Here is a 19,489-nt window from a genome sequence, read left to right as displayed (position 1 = left end):
AATGCCTCCTTGTTGCAACACCTTGGGTTTAGAGTCTCAAACCTCACAGTGATGTCCCTAATGCAGCAAGAGCCTGTTCCAACACCAGAAAGAAAACCTAGGACAAAAAAGAGAGCTGAATCCCAGCAATCAGACTACCTTGCTGGGTCATTCTAGACCAATGACTCAAACTTTGCCACAATGAGTAAGGTGGCGCCTTATGAGACCCTCACTTTGGGTGAATAATATCCTACACTGTAGGAGGGGACAAAGTGCCTGAGTTACTTGAAAGATGCAAAATCATCATGAAAATACAATGGAACCTGTTTTCAATGATTCTTAGGAGGTTCATGAATGTAAAATTTAGTAAAACTAAGAAAAAAAAAACTTTAACGCTCGTTTCTGTAAAATGTAAGTTTTTTAGACACAAAGTCTATCTCCTCCCTCAATTTTCAACCAATCTTTTCATATGAGGTCTCTATTGATAGCTAGATAAATGAAAAAATGAAATAGAGAGTTTTTTTCATATGTTGAATATTTTTTTTTTATAACGTGTCAAAGTCAAAATTTTGTGTTTTTTTACAAACAATTTTTATATTTTTTTCCTCGGCATTGAACAAAGATATTAAAAAAAACTCTCTATTTTGTTTTTCTATATATGTAGAAGATTCATTTGCTATAAAATGAAAGACATCAAATAAAAATTGTAGGAGGAGATAGAATTTGAAAGAAGCCCAAAAATAGGGTATTTTTCATGTTTTTTATTAAAAAAACAACAACTGCTGGTCAGATCTGAATAAAACTCAAGCTGTGACGGTTTTCTCAGACCTAGATATCACACAGAAAAAATCAGCAAGATCCTTCAGAAAAAAAGATTTTGGGCAGGGGGTCCCCTACTGTGTATAACAAACTACCGTAAAAACTGTTCATTTAACTGTATAATATTACGTATGTTACATGCATAGGCACAATTAATTTTGCAAATAAAATAGATAAAATATTTATTATATCTTATTTCTGTTTTGTGATCGAACAAAAACAAAAAGCTAAGACAGCTGACTCAATTGTAAACAATTGTCTGTCATCGTATGGTGCAATAAGTCTATAAGAGATACGTGTTGGCGGCATAAATACGTGTATAAATTTTTTACTGAAAGTGCTTGACATTTCGTATTTTTTTCTATATACGCTCAAAGGTAAACATTACCATAATTATTAGGGTGTGTGGTTATATGTAAGGTCAACTTTTATTTTTGTGAAGACATTTTGATTTATTTACATTGCATTCGTTTCTAAGAAAATGACTGCCAGTGGTGAGTGATATATTTTTTAACTCATGCATGCATAACAATCGTCGAATAATTCTAGTATATAAAAGAATGTGAACCATTGATATTTCTTATTCTGATATGTGATTTGATAAAGATATTTTTGTGGTGTATATCATATCAGATGAGTTTGAATTTATGTGGGTTATTTATTATGCAGTTTCAGTTTGTTTAGCAAATTCAATTGTTATTGTAAGTTCCTTTTCTTGTGTAGAAAAGATGACTGTCTGAACCCCTTTTCATACTGGATGGCACTTTACCACTAATTCTGGCTCTCTTCTAGCTCTTCAATTAATCTTTGTTGTAAAGAGGTGTCTTTTCATGGCTAACCTAGCTAGGTCAATATGAAAATGGAATTCCTGATATTTGAGCTGAAGTAGTTCTCATGGTATGCAAAAAGTCACTATGAGTATAATGAAATTTGATTTATCCATCTAGCTGTCCTAGTTCTCGAGATATTGCATTTTGAATGGAATTAAATCGGGCCTATTTTGTCCGAGGAAATCGGGCTGAAACGTGCGGTCTGACTGATCGCCGATCAAACGTAAACAATGACGGTTTTTACTGACAGGCACAATTTTATATAAAAAATTAGCATATGGTTGCATTATTTGACCTATTTTCTATAAGATGTGTGATTTCCATGTAATTTGATCATAGAATTACGTTTTTATCCTCTGCAAAATTACCCACCACAGCTACGAATACTGTAAAATTACATGAAAATCACACATTTTAAAGAAAATAATTTGAATAATTCAATTATATGCAAGGTATTACGCTAATAACCCAATAGTAACAAACTTAATAGTGTAGTTTGATCCATACCACCAGTGATCATAGATAGCGGGCAGGACGAATAGTAGCTGTGGTCCGTAATATTACGGAGGATGAAAACGTAACTTCTCTTCGATCAAATTACATGAAAATCACACATTTTAAAGGAAATATTTAAAATAATTCAACTATAAGTCTATTATACTAATAACATAATAGTAAGAAACTTAATAGAGTGAAGTTTGGTCCATATCACCAGTGATAGATAAGATGGCTGGATGGATGTTGATGTTGTTATCCTATAATCCGACCTGATAGAAAAAAAACAACTAATTAAAACAACCGATTTCTCAGCTCTACCCTAACACACTGACTTTATTTTGGTATTAGAATAATCCACGATACTAGTAGTTTTGGTTCATTATGGTCAGTTGCCCGCACGATAAATTTGTTAGCTCATTTTTTACGTTGAAACATATACCAATTTTCGATCTATTGCTGAATGCAGGCCGCCATGTTTATCTTATGTTTTTATTGACCGACATGTAACTGATGATGTGAATGTTTGAAATTTATTATGATCGTAGTAAATACACTCACACAACATTTTTATTAATTAAATTTCCCGCGGTATGTAAATTTGGCCGTTTGAACGGCGTGCGCATAAAATGACGCGCTATTGTGCTCGTCATCGACGGTGGCGCCTCTGGTGGTGTTTGACCTACCTAGCTGACCCACTCAACACTAGGTGACACATTCACGTTGTCTATTATTGTGGAACCCCCTCCCTGTCTACCCAAAGGAGTTCTGCAGGTTAGGGGTATATAAGAGACTTTTCTTAAGTGACTGAAATGTTCTTACAATAGTCATGAGTGCTGTATAAGACTGTCTTTGGTTGAAAAGGGTTAACAATTTCAAAATTTTCATGATAAGTGGGTTGTCACTGAGTAATTGGTACAAATGCACCATCAAAATCCTGAGATTTGAAAAATTAAGTTAATTCATGGTTACCAGTAGTGTGACAGTGCTACTTTTTAAGATGCCAACCTGGGGCACATGTACCCCGAGTGGTGCATTCACACTTTTCAGGTGGTACATTAGGTCTGAGAGAATAACCACTACTGTGCAATAATTATAAAAAAAATGTGTGATGGATCAAAATATTCCATAAATTATATGAGTATAGTTTATTGATATTATCACTATTAACCATTTCAGTACAATGATACATACATAGGTTATTAGGTATCATGAAGCATGAGAGGGTACATGAGGATTTTGTTGTTGTTGTTGTCGTTCCCTAGACTGTCTGTCCGAGCAGTCCCGTCTCCCCAAGGAAGGCCACAGCCGAAACTGGGTTTTCCCACAAATCCTTTATAGAGTGTATGTTGTGTTGTTTGCATGCATGATTGTGTATAATGCAGTCTTCCATTATGTGTTGTATGGTATGGGGTGAAGTGTTACATCCTGGGCAGCTGTTCACAACACGGTCGTCCAGCCTCTTCTGGTAGCTTAGAAGTGCTGGGTGGTGACCGCATCGCAGTCTGGCCAAGTGGACTCTGTCCTTTCGTGGGAGAGAGGATTCAGAAGGGTGGATACCAGGGGGTCTGGCATGCAGCAGTGTGTTGTCTTTCAGTGTGTTAATGAAGCGGTGAGTGATATGATTATGAATATGTTTCCGGAGGCTGGTATTTGGTGGTTGTGGAGGAAGAGAAGAGAGTATCTGTGCGTAATAAAGGTCTTTGGGTGTAGTTTTAATGTTTCTTGGTGTGTGTGGGTGTTCTGCTATGTAGTGTAGCGGGTGTGATGTGTTTGTGGTGGCTGCGGCAAGTGTTTGTGTGCCTCTCATGTCGAGGTGGTCCTTGACTTTGAGGACTTTTGTTTCATGGTGTAAATGGTCTGTAGGTGTTGTATTTGTGCAGCCTGTAATTGTTTTTAGTGCTTTGTTTTGTATGATTTGAAGGGTGTTGTGGTGTGTCTCACTGAGATTAGGAGCCCATGCAGGACTCGCATAATTCATCACTGAGCGTATGCATTGTTTGTATATTGTTATATTAGTTTCTTTGTTTTGTCCAAATGTTGTTCCAGTGATTGACTTAAGTGCGTTAAGTTTAGGTGTACATTTGTTTTTTTATGTTTGTGAGGTGTTGTTTGAAAGACATGGATGTATCGTATGTTACACCAAGAATTTTCGGTGTGTTTGTGTGTGGTATTAGAGTGTTGTTGATGTAGAGATGAGGTATGTATTTGTGTTCTTTTGTCCAGTTGGTGAGAAGTGTTGCTGTAGATTTGGTTGGAGCTATTTTGAGTCTGTTTGTGATGAACCATGTGTTGAGTGTATCAAGGTATGGCTGGATTATTTCTGCAGCTTTGTCTGTGTTACGATGTGTGCATGTGATTGTTATGTCGTCTGCGTAGGAAGAGATTTGTATTTCTGAGGTGTCTGGTGTGGGTAAGTCATGCATGTATAGATTAAATAATGTGGGGGATAGAACTGAGCCCTGTGGTACTCCGTTCTTAATGTTTCTGATGTGCGATGATTGGCCATTATATGACACATGAGCATTCCTGCCTGCCAGATAATTGGCCAGCCATCTTTTGGTGTTATTGTGCATGTCTGGGTTATATATTTTATTTGTTAGGTTGTGGCGGGGGATAGCATCAAAAGCTTTACTAATGTCCAATGTTATAAGAAGTGTTCTGTGGTGGGGCCTATCTGAATTGATGCCATCTAAAATTCTTTGTGTGAGGTTTGTCAGAAGAGTGTTTGTGGAGTGTAGTGGCCTAAAACCGTGTTGTGAGTCAGCAAGGGGAATATGTGGTGTGACAAGTTTAAGTAATAGGCGTTCAATGACTTTAGAGGGGGTGCAGAGAAGTGTGATTGGGCGGTGCGATGTTGGGATTGTTGGGTCTTTGTTCGGTTTTGGAATGGTGATTATTTTACCATACTTCCAGATGTCGGGTATAGTGTTGTGTGAATAGCTGTAGTTTGCAATGTTTGTGAGTGCGTGTATACCTTGTGGTCCAATGTGTTTTAGGTGGATGTTGCTTATGTTATCAGGGCCACAGGCAGATGAGTGCTTGAGATTATGTATTATGAGTTTTGTCTGACTGTCTATGAAGGGTGTATAGTCTGAGTCTGTGGGGAAGTCTTTCTTACGTCGAATGGTGCGTCGGTCGTCAGGGTGAGATGTAAGATGGCTCGTCTGTGCAAAATGACGTATGAGTGCGTTTGCTTGTTGTCTGTTTGAGGGTAGATTATCTGTTGTTGTGATTATTGCTGCGTGAGAGCGTGTAGTGTTAGTGTTGGATAGTGTGATGCTGTTGAGTGTTTTGTACAATTTGCTGGTGTTTGTTTTGTGATCAAGTGTATTGATAAAGTTTTGCCAATTTTGTGTTTTTTGTTCATGTATTTTATTGGCAATCACAGTGTTTAGTGTTTGTATTTGGTCTGCTATGATTTGAGGGATAGGTGTGGGGGTATCGTGTTTAAGTGTGTCATGTTGTCTGATGAGGCCTTGGATTTCTGGTGTGAAGTTGGGGTTGTGTGATTTTCTGTTGCCTCTAGGGATGTATCTCTTGTCTGCGTTTTGTATGATTGTATTAAAAGCGTGCACAGCATTGTTTATGTTTGTGATTGGTGTACTGTTAAGTGTTTCAAAATGTTGTTCTGTCTCTTCAGTAAAGGCTTCCCAGTTAGCTCTCTTGTAATTGGTGTAAGTGTGTCTGTGGCCAGCTGGAGTGCATCTTGTTTTGGTGGTGATGATGATTGGAAGGTGGTCAGAGCCAAGGGCTCCGACCACTCTCCATGATGTTGTTGGGGTTAGGCAGGGGGAGCAAAAGGTGATATCAGGAGAGGAGGGAGTGTAGAGGGCTTGGTATGGGATATGTGTATGATTATGCGTGTTGTTCATGATAGTCAATGAGTCGAATTGAGTCTGTATATCAAGCCCTCTGTCTGTGTCAGGGTTGTCGACATACCAGGCAGACGACTTGGTGTTGAAGTCTCCACCCATGATCAGGTTGAGGATTGAGGTTAGTTGGCTAAGTTGAGGTCTGAAGGTGTTTGGAACTGTGGGGGATGATTGGGGGGGAATGTACATGTTAACTATTGTCAGTGTTGAATTGTTGCCTGTGCGGATACGAATGGATTGGGTTTCTGTTGTGTTATCTGTGGTAGGGAGGAGAATTTTGGTTGTGGCACTTGTGTCCACAAAACAGATGGAGTGGTGGATCAGGGTGATGAGTCCACCGCCATTGCCGTCAGTCCGGTCTTGTCTGATGGTGGTGTAATTATGAAATGATGGTGTTTTGTGTGAGTGTCTTAGTTTTGTTTCTTGTAAAATCGCAATGTGTATGTTGTGTTGTTTAAGAAAGTGTTCAAGTTCATGTTTTTTCGTGGTAATACCGTCAATGTTGTGTTGTAATATATTGATGTTGTGTGTTTTGTATGTGTTGTATGTTGCCGTTTGGGGTTGAGGTTGGGGTGGTAGTGGGGAAGGTGTAGGATCTGGGTCAGAGGGGGGAAAAGGAGAGATCGGGGACAAAGGAAGGGGAGTACTAATCGGGGGTAAGGGCAAAGGGAAATTGGGAGTGGGTAAGGGTGTTGGCTGTGGTTGGGGAGGTGGGAGTGGGGTTACTGGAGGGCAGGTAGAACATGTCCAAGTGTTTGTGTATTGGTTTGTGTCAGCAAGTGTTGTACAAGTGAGGTGGGCCCAGTTTTTGCACATATTGCACTGAACTGAGCCCTTTGTCTGTCTGCTCGAAGTAATGGGTTTAGAGCATGTTGGGCATGTGTATTTTGTGGTGGGCCCAGGATTGCTCTCTACATCTCCGGCTAAAAGTAGAAGAAGAGGGGTGATCGCCGGAAAATCACCCCTTGGTGCAGAAAAAACGTAACATTGTATGTTGGAAAAAAGGATTGTGGTACTCCCCAAGGTAGGCGTAGCTCCTCCTTGGGGATCGGTGCCATCTGCGTAGAGCTGATGGCCAGGGGTGGTTGCTGCTGATTGGCCCCCAACTCTTGGGGTTGGGAGGTGGTCCCACGACGTAGACGTTGCAACTCCAGGACCTGGATTATATATATATATTTTTTGTAGTTGCACATGAGTTACCCCCCAGATTCTGGTTCTGTGAACTGGTTTGATCATGTTTTGTGTTTTTATTACTCAGATTAAAAGAGAATTAGTAATACAGCAGTTACTTTATATTTCATAATGCGAGTAGTGTCGTGAATTGTACACATGGCAGCTGATGTTACACACGAGTATTTGACTTGTACTAAGGTGGTTAAAATTGTTATGCAGTATATATATATATATATAGATTTCATAATAAGGTAATAGAAATATCAATTTATTTATTTATTTTTTTTTTTTCATTTGGTGTTTTGGGGTGCACAGTATTGTAAGAATGCCCATAGGGTACAGAGGAACGAAAAGGTAGGGAACCCTTGATACAGATCAGTGGATATCAAGAACCAGTTTTTTGTACAGATACACTAACTCATGGAACAATTTAAAAGATTATTCCAATCAAAATGTTTGATTGATAGAGACAAAGAGATGGGAAGCTGTGAGCATAGCCTTTCCTGCACAATACAATTAAGTAAATGCAAGCTGGTAGATAAACACCTAGACCATACATCATCTTCCTTGGTGGTTGTAGTATTGTTTTAACCCTGCCACCCCTTGCATCCAGACTTAGGTTCATCAGTATTCCACCACATATGGTTACAACCAGTAGTGGGATTCAAATTTTTCGTCAGCCGGTTCTGTTATAGTCGGTGTATTTCCATCTGACACTAATTTGCAACCACTTCTTAGCCACATTTTCTTTATATTATTGTTATCAATTAAATATTCTAACTAGAAATATGGAAAACTAACAATATTATATTTAAAATGCATCTCTGGCTGCCAAACGTAAAAAATATTCAAATATTTACATACGAAAAACCTGAAAAATTGTCAGGTGGAAAAAAAAAATGGGGTATAGACCTGGGTGCCAACCTATAGTTAGTCTCGTGATCAAAAAATTCGATTTGGGCAACCTAGTGCAGGTGTATTTATTTTTTTACGGACGCATGTTTGTGTGGGGGTAGTGTGTGCATGTGTAGGCTATGTATTTACCTAGTTGTATTTACCTAGTTGTATTTTGCGGGAAGGGGAGCTATGCTTACACGTGTGCATATATGTACATGAGTATGTGTGTGCATGTGTGCAATGCATTTGTGTTATTTATCAACAAACATGTTTGTGTGGGTAGGCCTAAGGAGTGTGTATTTTACCTAGTTGTATTTACCTAGTTGTATTTTGCGGGAAGGGGAGCTATGCTCGTGTTGTCCCGCCTTTGTATCTTGCAGTGTCTAGTTTGTTTTTAAACTCATGAATGGTTTTTGCGCATACTATTTCATTGTCCAGTTTGTTCCAAGTGTCCAAAACTCTATGAGGAAAACTGTTTTTCTTCAGTTCTCTTCTATAGCTATGTTTTTTTATTTTCTTTCCATGTCCTCTTGTGTTTCTTTTGTCCCAGTTAAGTAAATTCTCACTATCGAGTACCTCTGTGCCTTTCATGATTCTGTAGATGGTCAATAGGTCACCTCTCTCTCTTCTTTGCTCCAGTGTCGGTAACTCCAGTTTAGCCAATCTCTCTTTGTATGATAGGTTTGCAAGTGCAGGTGCCATTTTTGTAGCTGCTCTTTGGATTCTTTCTATTTTCTTTATATTCTTTTTGGTACTGGGGGACCACAATGTCGCTGCATACTCTAATCTAGGCCTTATCAATGTAACCAATATTTTTTTCATCATGTCTTCGTCCAAGTATGTAAACGCCACTTTTATTGATCTTAGCAAGTTGTAAGTCTCCCCGACAATTTTGTTAATCTGTATATCATAGGACAAGTCGTTCGTGATAATTACTCCCAAATCTTTTTCGGATCCTACTTTCTTTACTTCTTTGGTTCCAATTGTATATTTTCCTGATATTCTGTTTTTGCTTTTTCCAAACTCCATTATGCTACACTTCTTCGTATTAAAGTCCACTTCCCATTTCTGACTCCAGTTCCATACCCTATTTAGGTCTTCTTGCAGTGCTTCACAGTCCTCATCAGTTTCTATTTTCCTTAGCAGTTTGGCGTCATCGGCAAAGAAGCTCATGTAGCAGTTCACGTCCTCATCCATGTCATTCATATAGATAGCAAACATTATTGGTGCCAGCACAGATCCTTGCGGTACTCCACTGATCACCTCTTTCCAGTCTGAATATTTTTCTCTGAGCACTACTCTCATCTTTCTACCAGTCAGAAAGTCCTCTATCCATTTTAGTAGGTTTCCCTGTATTCCTCCTATGTGTTCCAGTTTTTTTAGTAGTTTTCTGTGTGGTACTTTGTCAAAGGCTTTTTGCAAGTCTAGGAATGCACAATCAGCCCATCCATTTCTTTCTTGCACTATGTCTATTAGTCTTGAGTAAAAGCATATTAAGTTTGTGGAGCATGATCTTCCTTGTCTGAATCCGAATTGTCTTGGGTTTAATATGTCATTGTCTTCCAGATGTTTTACCCATCTATTCTTGATTATTTTCTCACAAATTTTGGCAATGGTGCTTGTTAGTGATACTGGCCTATAGTTGGTGGGTTCTTCTTTGTTTCCTCCTTTGTGTATTGGTACAATGTTAGCGTTTTTCCAGTCCTCGGGTATCTTTCCTTCTTTGAGTGAGCTGTTTATTAAGATGTGTATTTTGTCTGTTAGTTCTTCTTTGCACTCCTTTAGAATCCAATTTGCAATACCGTCCGGGCCATGTGATTTTCTGACATCCAGCCTTGATAAATGTTCTGATATTTCCTTTAGTGATGCTGTAAACTCATTCATGAGGGGAGATTTCTTGTTTTTGTCTATGTCACAATTCGGTATTTTCTCTCTGGTGAAAACAGATTTAAAGTGATTGTTCATGACTTCGGCCATCTCTAAATCTTCTGTGTATTCTATGTTTCCTTGGCATAGTTTCACCAATTCCTGTTTGTTTTTAAGTTTACCATTCACATACCGATAGAATAGTTTGGGTTGCTCTTTGCATTTGTCTATAATATCCTTCTCATGGTTCCTTTTCTCCTCTCTTCTCACATTAACATACTCATTTCTATAGTTAACATAAATTTGCCATTTGCTTTGTTTTTTGTCTTTTCTCCACTTTTTCCAAGCTTTGTCCCTTCTGTCTTTTGCCTCACTGCATCTTTTGTTGAACCAACATTTAATGTACTCTCTCTCTCGCTTTTGTCTTGGTACATGCCTGTTTACCCCTTCATTGTAGTTTTCCATCAATATATTCCATTTCTCTTCCACTGCTGTTTCTTCCCTGTAAAATATTTCCCAGTTTGCATTCCGGAAGAATGTCTTTAGTTTTGTAAAGTCTGTTTTGTTGTACCTCAGTCTTCCTTTCCTATGCTTTTCGTTCCTCTCTATGTCTATTTCTTCCTTTAGTATAGTTTCGATGAGTACATGGTCACTCTTTCCAATTGGTGTCTCATACTGGACTTTATGCACTATTTCAGGCTCTGTTGTAAATATTAGATCTAGTTTCGATGGCTCTTCATTATTTCTGTACCTTGTGTTTTCATGAGAGTGCGTGTATGTATGTATGTCCATAATTATAATAAAATGTAGTTTAATAACACAAACATACAGAGACACCAAGCACTATATACATGAAAAAAAACTGGTAACCACTTGTGTAAATAAACTATGCAATAAGTCACTAACGAAAGTTACGAAACATACCGTCCCGGTACTTATCGGATGAGATGCAGAAGACCACTGACCAGCTGAGCAACTAGTCGGTTCGCCAGTTAGCCGGTTCGCCGAACTGACAAATTTGCGTGAGCCGGTTCTAGCGAATAGGTAAGAACCGGCTGAATCCCACTACTGGTTACAACTACTAAAGTGCTTTATTACCACAGTTTATGAGTTAAGCTCTACTATACTTGTTGATTTATTTTGTTTAGTTTTCAAAAATAAACCATCAGTAGCAGTAGTGATAACTTGTTGTGGATGTAGTTCACCAGTTCTTCTATCCATATGGACATCTCATGCCGTGTGATGATAAGGAGTATTAGACAGGATAAAGGGAGGAAAGGTAAAAGAAATAGCACAGACCTTTTTATAATATAGAACAAAGGTTCAGTGATTAAACATACACCTCTCAGTGTGATTTCTCTTGTGGTTTTTTGCTATAATTTTATGAAATTTAATTATCATCTTGAAATTGTGTAAAATTATCAAATTAAGGTTGAAAAATGCCAAATCAGAAAGTACAGCACTCGGTAAAATATATTGATTTGTATTTATGTACAGAAGATATGGGTGAGTGGAGAATGGTTGTGTATGGATGATACTGTGATCCATGGAAGGGAGTGGGTGGCCAATGGGGAGAGTTAGGGAGTGGTTATGTGTGAATGATATTTTGATGCAACCTATACGGGTTTCTTCTCGTCTTCTCTTTTTCTGCATGAGAGGACAGAGAGGGAGGTTGCTGATTAAATGAAGTGGCTTTGTTGTGGATGTACTGTGTCTTGATGCATTGCTTCTGCCCCATGACAGTGGGTTAGATGCAGGGATGATCCGTCATCTAAGAGGAGCCAAGAAAGAGGGAGGGAGGGGTGGTAAATGGGAGTGGAGTGTGTGGGGATAAAAGGTTACAGGTTGTTTTGCTACATGGCCATAGTGCTACATTATTCAGTCATTTCGCCATATTCTTTTGGTCATTTTGCTATGTTTGGCTACATTGTTCGGTTTGTAGCGAAATGTAATGAGACAACAGAAACAATATAGTGAAATGACTGAACAATGTAGTGAAATGACTGAACAATGTAGCGAAATAACAGAAAGAATGTAGCGAAATGACTAAATAATGTAGCAAAATGGTTGGTAGCAAAATGACCTGTAACCGGATGAGATGGGTTGGAGTGGGTATGTGCCATTTTGACTTTAGCTACTGTCCAAGTAAGGGGGAAAAAGCCCATGGTATATGTATGTATGTATTTATGTATGACTACTGGTAACACTGGTCAACAATTTTTGAAAAATTGTGTCCTTCTTAAATGAGATTAGTTAATTCTCATGTATTTTCATACACTGAATCTAAATATCACCTTGAAATATGCTTATTGGCTATAGGTTTAAGGGAGCATCACCAGCGATCATTAAAAAAATTCTGGTACATGAGCGAATTTTAGGTAAACATTTCAAAAGAATCTCTATGATGGTGGCAACACTCATACAAAGTTATACAAATGTATTTTGTTTGCATTTTTTTATACAGCATAAAATAGACAAAATATTGGCAACCTCTGGCAATGCCATTGCATAAAAAACATTCTGTATATTGAAATAGTGTCAACATTTCTATATCTATTTCGTTTTTTCTACAGAATTGTGCTTATAAAGATATTTGGCACCAGGATACCCCACAAATTCAGTGGACAGGGCACCAGTACTTTTGAAAAGGTTAAAGTAAGGTGATGTCACTCCTGGTGCTCTCACCGTATGCAACAATTTTGATTCCTCACCCTGTATTGTTGCTGTGATCATGGAAAAATTAACAAGAAGAGAGTGAAGTGGCAGAATATAGAGAGGGCCTGCGAGTGCCTGAAATAGAAACAAGAAGGAAAAAAGTAATAGTCTGCAAGCATTGTTGTGCTCCATTTACCCTGGTACAACTTTTCCATGGTTGAAATATCTTGGAGAAACCTTTCACCATGTTTGTCACTAACTGCCCCACAGTTCACTGGAAAAGTCTAAATGTGAGTCCAAAAAGTGTATTTTAATTGACATGTTACATCCCATGTTCTTGTAAGCCTTGGTAAGGTTTTCCACAAGTTCTTCATAGTTTCCTTCCCTTCAGTTTTTGAGAAATCCTTTTGCTACTAACTTGAATGCTTCCCAAGCAGTTTTCTCCTCTCCATGAAGGGCTGATTCAAAGTCACCATCTTTAAGAATCTCTTGAATCTGAGGACCAAAAAAACTCCCTCTTTTATCTTAGCATTGCTTAGTGAGGGAAATTTTGTTGTTAGATACTTGAATACCTGACCAGGTCCATAGCTTCTACAAAGTTTTTCATGAGCCCAAGTGGTGGTGGTAGCAAAATTTTGTTTGGTTCAGTGAGATGTGGATGTTGAACATTTTTCATCCCAGGCTGCAATGATTGACAAGGTGGCCATTCTATCCTGATATAATGGGAACCTCTTGCATGGCTGTTCCATTCACACAGAAAGCAGCGGTACTTGGTGTATCTACCCAGCAAGACCATCACAAGAGCATCAACCTTCGGTACAATGACGCCTACGTAGCTGTCATGAGGCGCGAGTGGGTATATGAGGATGCCAGTGTCAGTGTTTTGATTATATATTATCCCAGATTCTGTGAACTGGTTTCATCATATTTTCTGAGTTTATTATTTCTCAGAGTAAAAGAGAATAAGTTATATAGCAGTGACTTTATATTTTATAATGTGAGTAGTGTGTTGTATTATACTTATGGCAGGTGATGCAGGAATTTGACTTGTACTGAAGTGGTTAAGTCACCCTAGATCTGTCATTGATGTTCATCATAATTTATGCATTGCAACATATGCTTTATATTCTTGTAAGTTTCTTTCATATGTGGTGCATAGCCCACAGGAACTGAATGTTCACTATTGCCATTATGCAGCAAAACACCTTTCAGATTGATTTTTGATAAATCACCGAACAGCCATAATTGTCTGGATTTGTATTTGATGCCAAGTGCTTCCATTGGACCATTAATATTGTTGCAGGCCACTAAATCACCTTCCATTATGAAGAAATTGTTGAACTGCTGCTGACACAATATTTTGAAATTTTCATATCAGCTGCTAGGAGATTTCACTGTTAAAGACAAACCTAGTAGCTTTGCCTTATTCTTGGGTAGTTGCAGATCCCTGACAAGGTCATAGGGTTCCCTTGTGTTATGAGATGTGGCCTAGAAGAGTGTGCTCAATCAAAATTTGGGTCACTGTAATCCAGTACTGTTATCCATCTCTGCTTCCTCCTCACCACTTTCCACATCTGACCCAAAGGATACAGAAGTTGGTGCATCAGGAATAGGGAGACCTTCTCCATGTGGAACTAGGCAAATAGCTTATGGAATGTTTGGATATTCAATGACTGTCTCCCTGTTATGCTGTCCCCCTATTCTTAATACTGCCCTGTACCACTTTTCTGAATATTCATTTCCTTTTTCAAGGAACTCTGTGGTAGGGGAGAAAGAATACTGCCACTGAGTGTTCCCACTTGAGTTGTAAAAGGTGACAAAAATGGGATGGGGATAGGACTAGGCATCCTACTCTCTGTACCCCCAAAGGAGAATTTTCTAATAAAAGCAAATGCACAAGAGGGTCTGGGATTAGTTTTCCAACCAGAACCCTAAAGTATGGGTCTTTTAATGTGCGTGGGTGTGGTACAGATGAGGGTAAAAGGGAAGAGATAGGCAGTATGTTTGTAAGAAGAAAGATGGACGGGTTGGCATTGAGTGAAACTATGTTGAAAAGGAGGGGCAAGTTTGAGTTTAGGATTGTAGTTAGGAGTGAAGAGAGGATAAGGGAGAGAAGGGGTAGCTATACTAGTAAGTGAGGAGATAGGTAAATGTGTGGTGGAGTGGAAGGAGGTTTCTTCAAAGTTAATGTGGATGAAGATGAAACTGAGAAAGGATATGTGGGTCTTTGTAAGTGCATATGGGCCTGGTAGTGAGAAGAGTGTAAAGGAAAGGGAGGCTTTTTGGATGGATTGATTTAAATGAGTGCATAGAGGGTTTAGGGAGAAATGTCAGTGTAGTGGTATTGGGAGCTCTCGATGCTAGGGTAGGAGGCAAACTGATAGACAGTGTGGTTGGGAAGTGTGGAGTTCCAGGAAAAAATTGTAGTGGAGAGATGATGGTGGAAATGTGTCTAGAGAGTTGATGCTAGCAAATACAATGTTTAGGAAGAAAGGCAAGCGTAAGTACACAAGGGAGAGAGTGGTGGATGCAAGGGTGGTAGATAGGGCTTTAATGGACTATTTAGTGGTAACCAGGAGAAGAATAAGAAGAGTTGGATGTACATGTTCTAAAGGGAGAGAGTGGGGGAATATCATAATTTTTTGGTGGAAGTTAAGTTGAGAGGGGAGGACAGATGGAGAGAAAAGAAAAGAACCAAAGGTAGGGAGGTGCTTAGAGTAAACTACTTAAATGAGGAAGAAAAGGAGAAGGAGTACAAGAAGAAACTGAGGGAAGAGTGAGAGGGAGTGAAGGATAGAGTAGAACTAGGAGTGGAGGAGGAATGGGGATGTTTCAAGGAGGGAATAACAAGGTGTGGAAAGATGGTGTGTGGAACAAAGAGGACAGGAGGAAATAGAAGGAAGGTTAGTGATTGATGGGATGATGAAGTAAAGAAGTTTGTAGAAGAGAAGAAATGCACATTCACAGATTGGTTGCAAAATAGGACAAGAGAATCATATGAGAGGTGAAAAGAAAAGAGAAGTAAAGGAGGCAAAATTGAGAGCAAATGTGAAATGTGGTAAGAGTATGAGAGTATGACAAACAGTTTTGAAAGTAATAAAAAGAAGTTTTGGAAGGAAATTAAGAGAGGAAGAGGAGGTGAATCAAGTAGAGAAAGAAGAAAAGGTAAAAGGTGCTGATAGAGATATGACAATGGAAGAGATGGCACTAAGAGGAAGATGGGCAGAGTATTTTAGGGAGTTGCTAAATGTGAAGGAGGATAGGGAGAAAAAGGTAGTTGCAGTGGGATGTGCTAAGAAAATGACAGAGATGATTGAGGAAAATGGAGGGAAAATAAGGAGAGATGAGGTGAAAGCAGGTATTAAAATGATGAGAGCAGGTAAGGCACCTGGGTTAGATGGGTGTCATGCAGTGTCTAAAAAAGGGAGGCACAGTGATGGTGGACTGGCTGGTGAGGTCTAATGTTTGTCTAAAAGAGGGTAGAGTGCCAGAGGACTGGAGAAGTGCTTCCATTATTCCACTTTACAAAGGAAAAGGAGACAAGTGTGAGTGTAGTAGTTTGAGAGGGATCAGTTTGTTGAGTGTAGTTGGGAAGGTTTTGATTGAGAGGATTAGGAAATGAACAGAGTGAGTAACTGGTGAGAAACAGTGTGGGTTTAGGACAGGTAGGGGTTGCATGGGTCAGATTTTTGTGGTAAGACAGATAAGTGAGAAAGCTTTAGGAAAAGAGTAGACAGGAAGGCAATGTGGGAAGTATTGCAGATATATGGGATAGGAGGAAAGCTGTTAAAAGTAATTAAGAGTTTTTATGAGAGTAGTAGAGCCTGTGTTAGGATTAGAAATGGAGAAAGTGAATGGTTTGAGATAAAGATGGGACTTAACAAGGGATGTGTCATGTTGCCTTGGCTGTTCCATTTATTTATGGATGGAGGGGTGTGAGAGGTAAATGCAAGGGTAATGGGCCAGGGATTAGAGATGGTTAAAGAAAATGGGAGATGAGCCAGTTGTTGTTTGCTGGCGACACTACACTTGTAGCAGGATCGGAGGAGGGGTTAAGGAAGTTGTTGACAGAGTCTGGGAAGGTGTGTGAATGAAGTTGAAAATAAATGTGGGTAAATGTAAGATGATGAGATGTACAAGAGAGGAGGATGGTAGGAAATTGGAAGTATTAAGGGAAAGAGACTAGAGGAATTGGATAGTTTTATATATTTAATGGTGAATGTGGCAGGCAAGGGAGGAGTGGAGGTAGAATGTTGATTGAGAGAAGCAAGTAAATACCTTGGGGGATTCAAAAGTTTAATGAGAAATATACATTTGGGAGTGGATGCTAAGAGGAGATTGTATGAAGAGGTGATTATGCAGTCAGTGATGTATGGGGCAGAAACATGGAACATATTAGAGGAAGAGGTTAAATGTGTTTAAGATGAAATGCCTGAGAAGTATGGTAGGGCTTACTAGGCTGGATAGAGTGAGAAATGAGGAGAGTGGGTGGAAAGGGAGTTGTTGTTGTTGTCGTTCCCTAGACTGTCTGTCCGAGCAGTCCCGTCTCCCCAAGGAAGGCCACAGCCGAAACTGGGTTTTCCCACAAATCCTTTATAGAGTGTATGTTGTGTTGTTTGCATGCATGATTGTGTATAATGCAGTCTTCCATTATGTGTTGTATGGTATGGGGTGAAGTGTTACATCCTGGGCAGCTGTTCACAACGCGGTCATCCAGCCTCTTCTGGTAGCTTAGAAGTGCTGGGTGGTGACCGCACCGCAGTCTGGCCAAGTGGACTCTGTCCTTTTGTGGGAGAGAGGATTCAGAAGGGCGGATATCAGGGGGTCTGGCATGCAGCAGTGTGTTGTCTTTCAGTGTGTTAATGGAGCGGTGAGTGATATGATTATGAATATGTTTCCGGAGGCTGGTATTTGGTGGTTGTGGAGGAAGAGAAGAGAGTATCTGTGCGTGATAAAGGTCTTTGGGTGTTGTTTTAATGTTTCTTGGTGTGTGTGGGTGTTCTGCTATGTAGTGTAGCGGGTGTAATGTGTTTGTGGTGGCTGCGGCAAGTGTTTGTGTGCCTCTCATGTCGAGGTGGTCCTTGACTTTGAGGACTTTTGTTTCATGGTGTAAATGGTCTGTAGGTGTTGTATTTGTGCAGCCTGTAATTGTTTTTAGGGCTTTGTTTTGTATGATTTGAAGGGTGTGGTGTGTCTCACTGAGATTAGGAGCCCATGCAGGACTCGCATAATTTAACACTGAGCGTATGCATTGTTTGTATATTGTTATATTAGTTTCTTTGTTTTGTCCAAATGTTGTTCCAGTGATTGACTTAAGCCCTTCCATACGGGGCCGCACACGTAGGCGTCATGGGGAGCGAGTGTAGTTCGTCCACATTTGGAATATGCTGTTTCCGTATGGTCACCGAATCTCATTAAAGACATTGACAGACTGGAAAAAGTACAACGGCGAGCCACAAAACTGATTCCAAATATAAAAAATAAATCATACGAAAATCGACTTAAGCACATGAATCTGTTTTCCCTAAAAAAGCGTAGACTCAGAGGTGACTTGATACAGGTCTTTAAGATTTTAAAGGGAATTGACAACATCAAAAGTGACCAAATTTTCACATTGAATGAGAATCAGACAAGAAACAATGGTCTCAAACTGTCCGGAAATAGATTCAATTTGGAAGTAGGTAGAAACAACTTTGCCAACCGTGTAGTTAATGAATGGAATAAACTTCCTGCACAGGTAGTGCAATGTAGTTCAGTTCGAAGCTTTAAGAATCATTTAGATAAATACCTAAGTAAGATGCTGTAATTATTATAATTTATGTTATATTATTTGTTTTTGTTTTGTTATGATTTGTCTGTCTGATTTTCATTTATTATTAGTTATATGTCAATTTATTATCATTTACTATTTACCTGTTTGTTTGTTATTCAACTATACCAATGCATTTATTTATGTATTTTAATTGTTATTTACATTGTTATAGTTTTAATTTATTATTAATATGATTTTTTTTTTTTTTTTTTTTTTTTTATCCGACCTAGATATGGATCAAAAGGTCTCCTGTCGGCATGCTTTGCCTTTGTAATCCTTTGTGTATTCGCGAGGCTGCCATATCGGCGTCTTGATTATATTTATTGTAGTCGCCCCTCCATAATGACATTCTTTCTAATTCTTTTGTAATCGCATTTTCTATGGTTATCAAAATTCACGGGTGAAGAGAGAACGATCGATATAAGCGGTGACTATATTTTATGATGCGAGTATTATTACGACATGTCGTACGGCTGGCATTGGTTGCTGCCACCGAGATCTAAGTCCATGACGCCTACGTGTGCGGCACCGTATGGAAGGGGTTAAGTGCGTTAAGTCTGGGTGTGCATTTGTTTTTTATGTTTGTGATGTGTTGATTTTCGGTGTGTTTGTGTGTGGTATTAGAGTGTTGTTGATGTAGAGATGAGGTATGTATTTGTGTTCTTTTGTCCAGTTGGTGAGAAGTGTTGCTGTAGATTTGGTTGGAGCTATTTTGAGTCTGTTTGTGATGAACCATGTGTTGAGTGTGTCAAGGTATGGCTGGATTATTTCTGCAGCTTTGTCTGTGTTATGATGTGTGCATGTGATTGTTATGTCGTCTGCGTAGGAAGAGATTTGTATTTCTGAGGTGTCTGGCGTGGGTAAGTCATGCATGTATAGATTAAATAGTGTGGGGGATAGAACCGAGCCCTGTGGTACTCCGTTCTTAATGTTTCTGATGTGCAATGATTGGCCATTATGTGACACGTAAGCATTCCTACCTGCCAGATAATTGGCCAGCCATCTTTTGGTGTTATTGTGCATGTCTTTGTTATATATTTTATTTGTTAAGTTGTGGCGGGGGATAGCATCAAAAGCTTTACTAATGT

At 39.1% G+C, this 19,489-nt stretch overlaps 1 protein-coding gene across 5 annotated transcripts in view; it reads left to right on the top strand.

The window, feature by feature from the left end:
- The first annotated feature begins 1,055 nt into the window (after positions 1-1,055).
- The window catches only part of LOC143032337 (uncharacterized), a 463,022-nt gene continuing 444,588 nt past the window's right edge, over positions 1,056-19,489 (top strand). For 4 of the 5 annotated variants that reach the window (XM_076196916.1, XM_076196914.1, XM_076196915.1 and 1 more), the window contains exon 1: positions 12,820-12,879. In XM_076196916.1, the coding sequence (XP_076053031.1) occupies positions 12,835-12,879 (45 nt within the window). In that variant the 5' untranslated portion in view covers positions 12,820-12,834. Of the gene's footprint in view, positions 1,176-12,819; positions 12,880-19,489 lie in introns of those variants that run through there. The other variant, XM_076196905.1, reaches the window with a different exon arrangement.

Source organism: Oratosquilla oratoria, chromosome 13 (assembly GCF_046742065.1).
Source record: "Oratosquilla oratoria isolate Oo_2021 chromosome 13, ASM4674206v1, whole genome shotgun sequence".
NCBI classification, from domain to species: Eukaryota; Metazoa; Arthropoda; class Malacostraca; order Stomatopoda; family Squillidae; genus Oratosquilla; species Oratosquilla oratoria.
The sequence above is the reverse complement of the archived record's forward strand: the minus strand, read 5'-3'. Positions and strand labels throughout refer to the sequence as shown.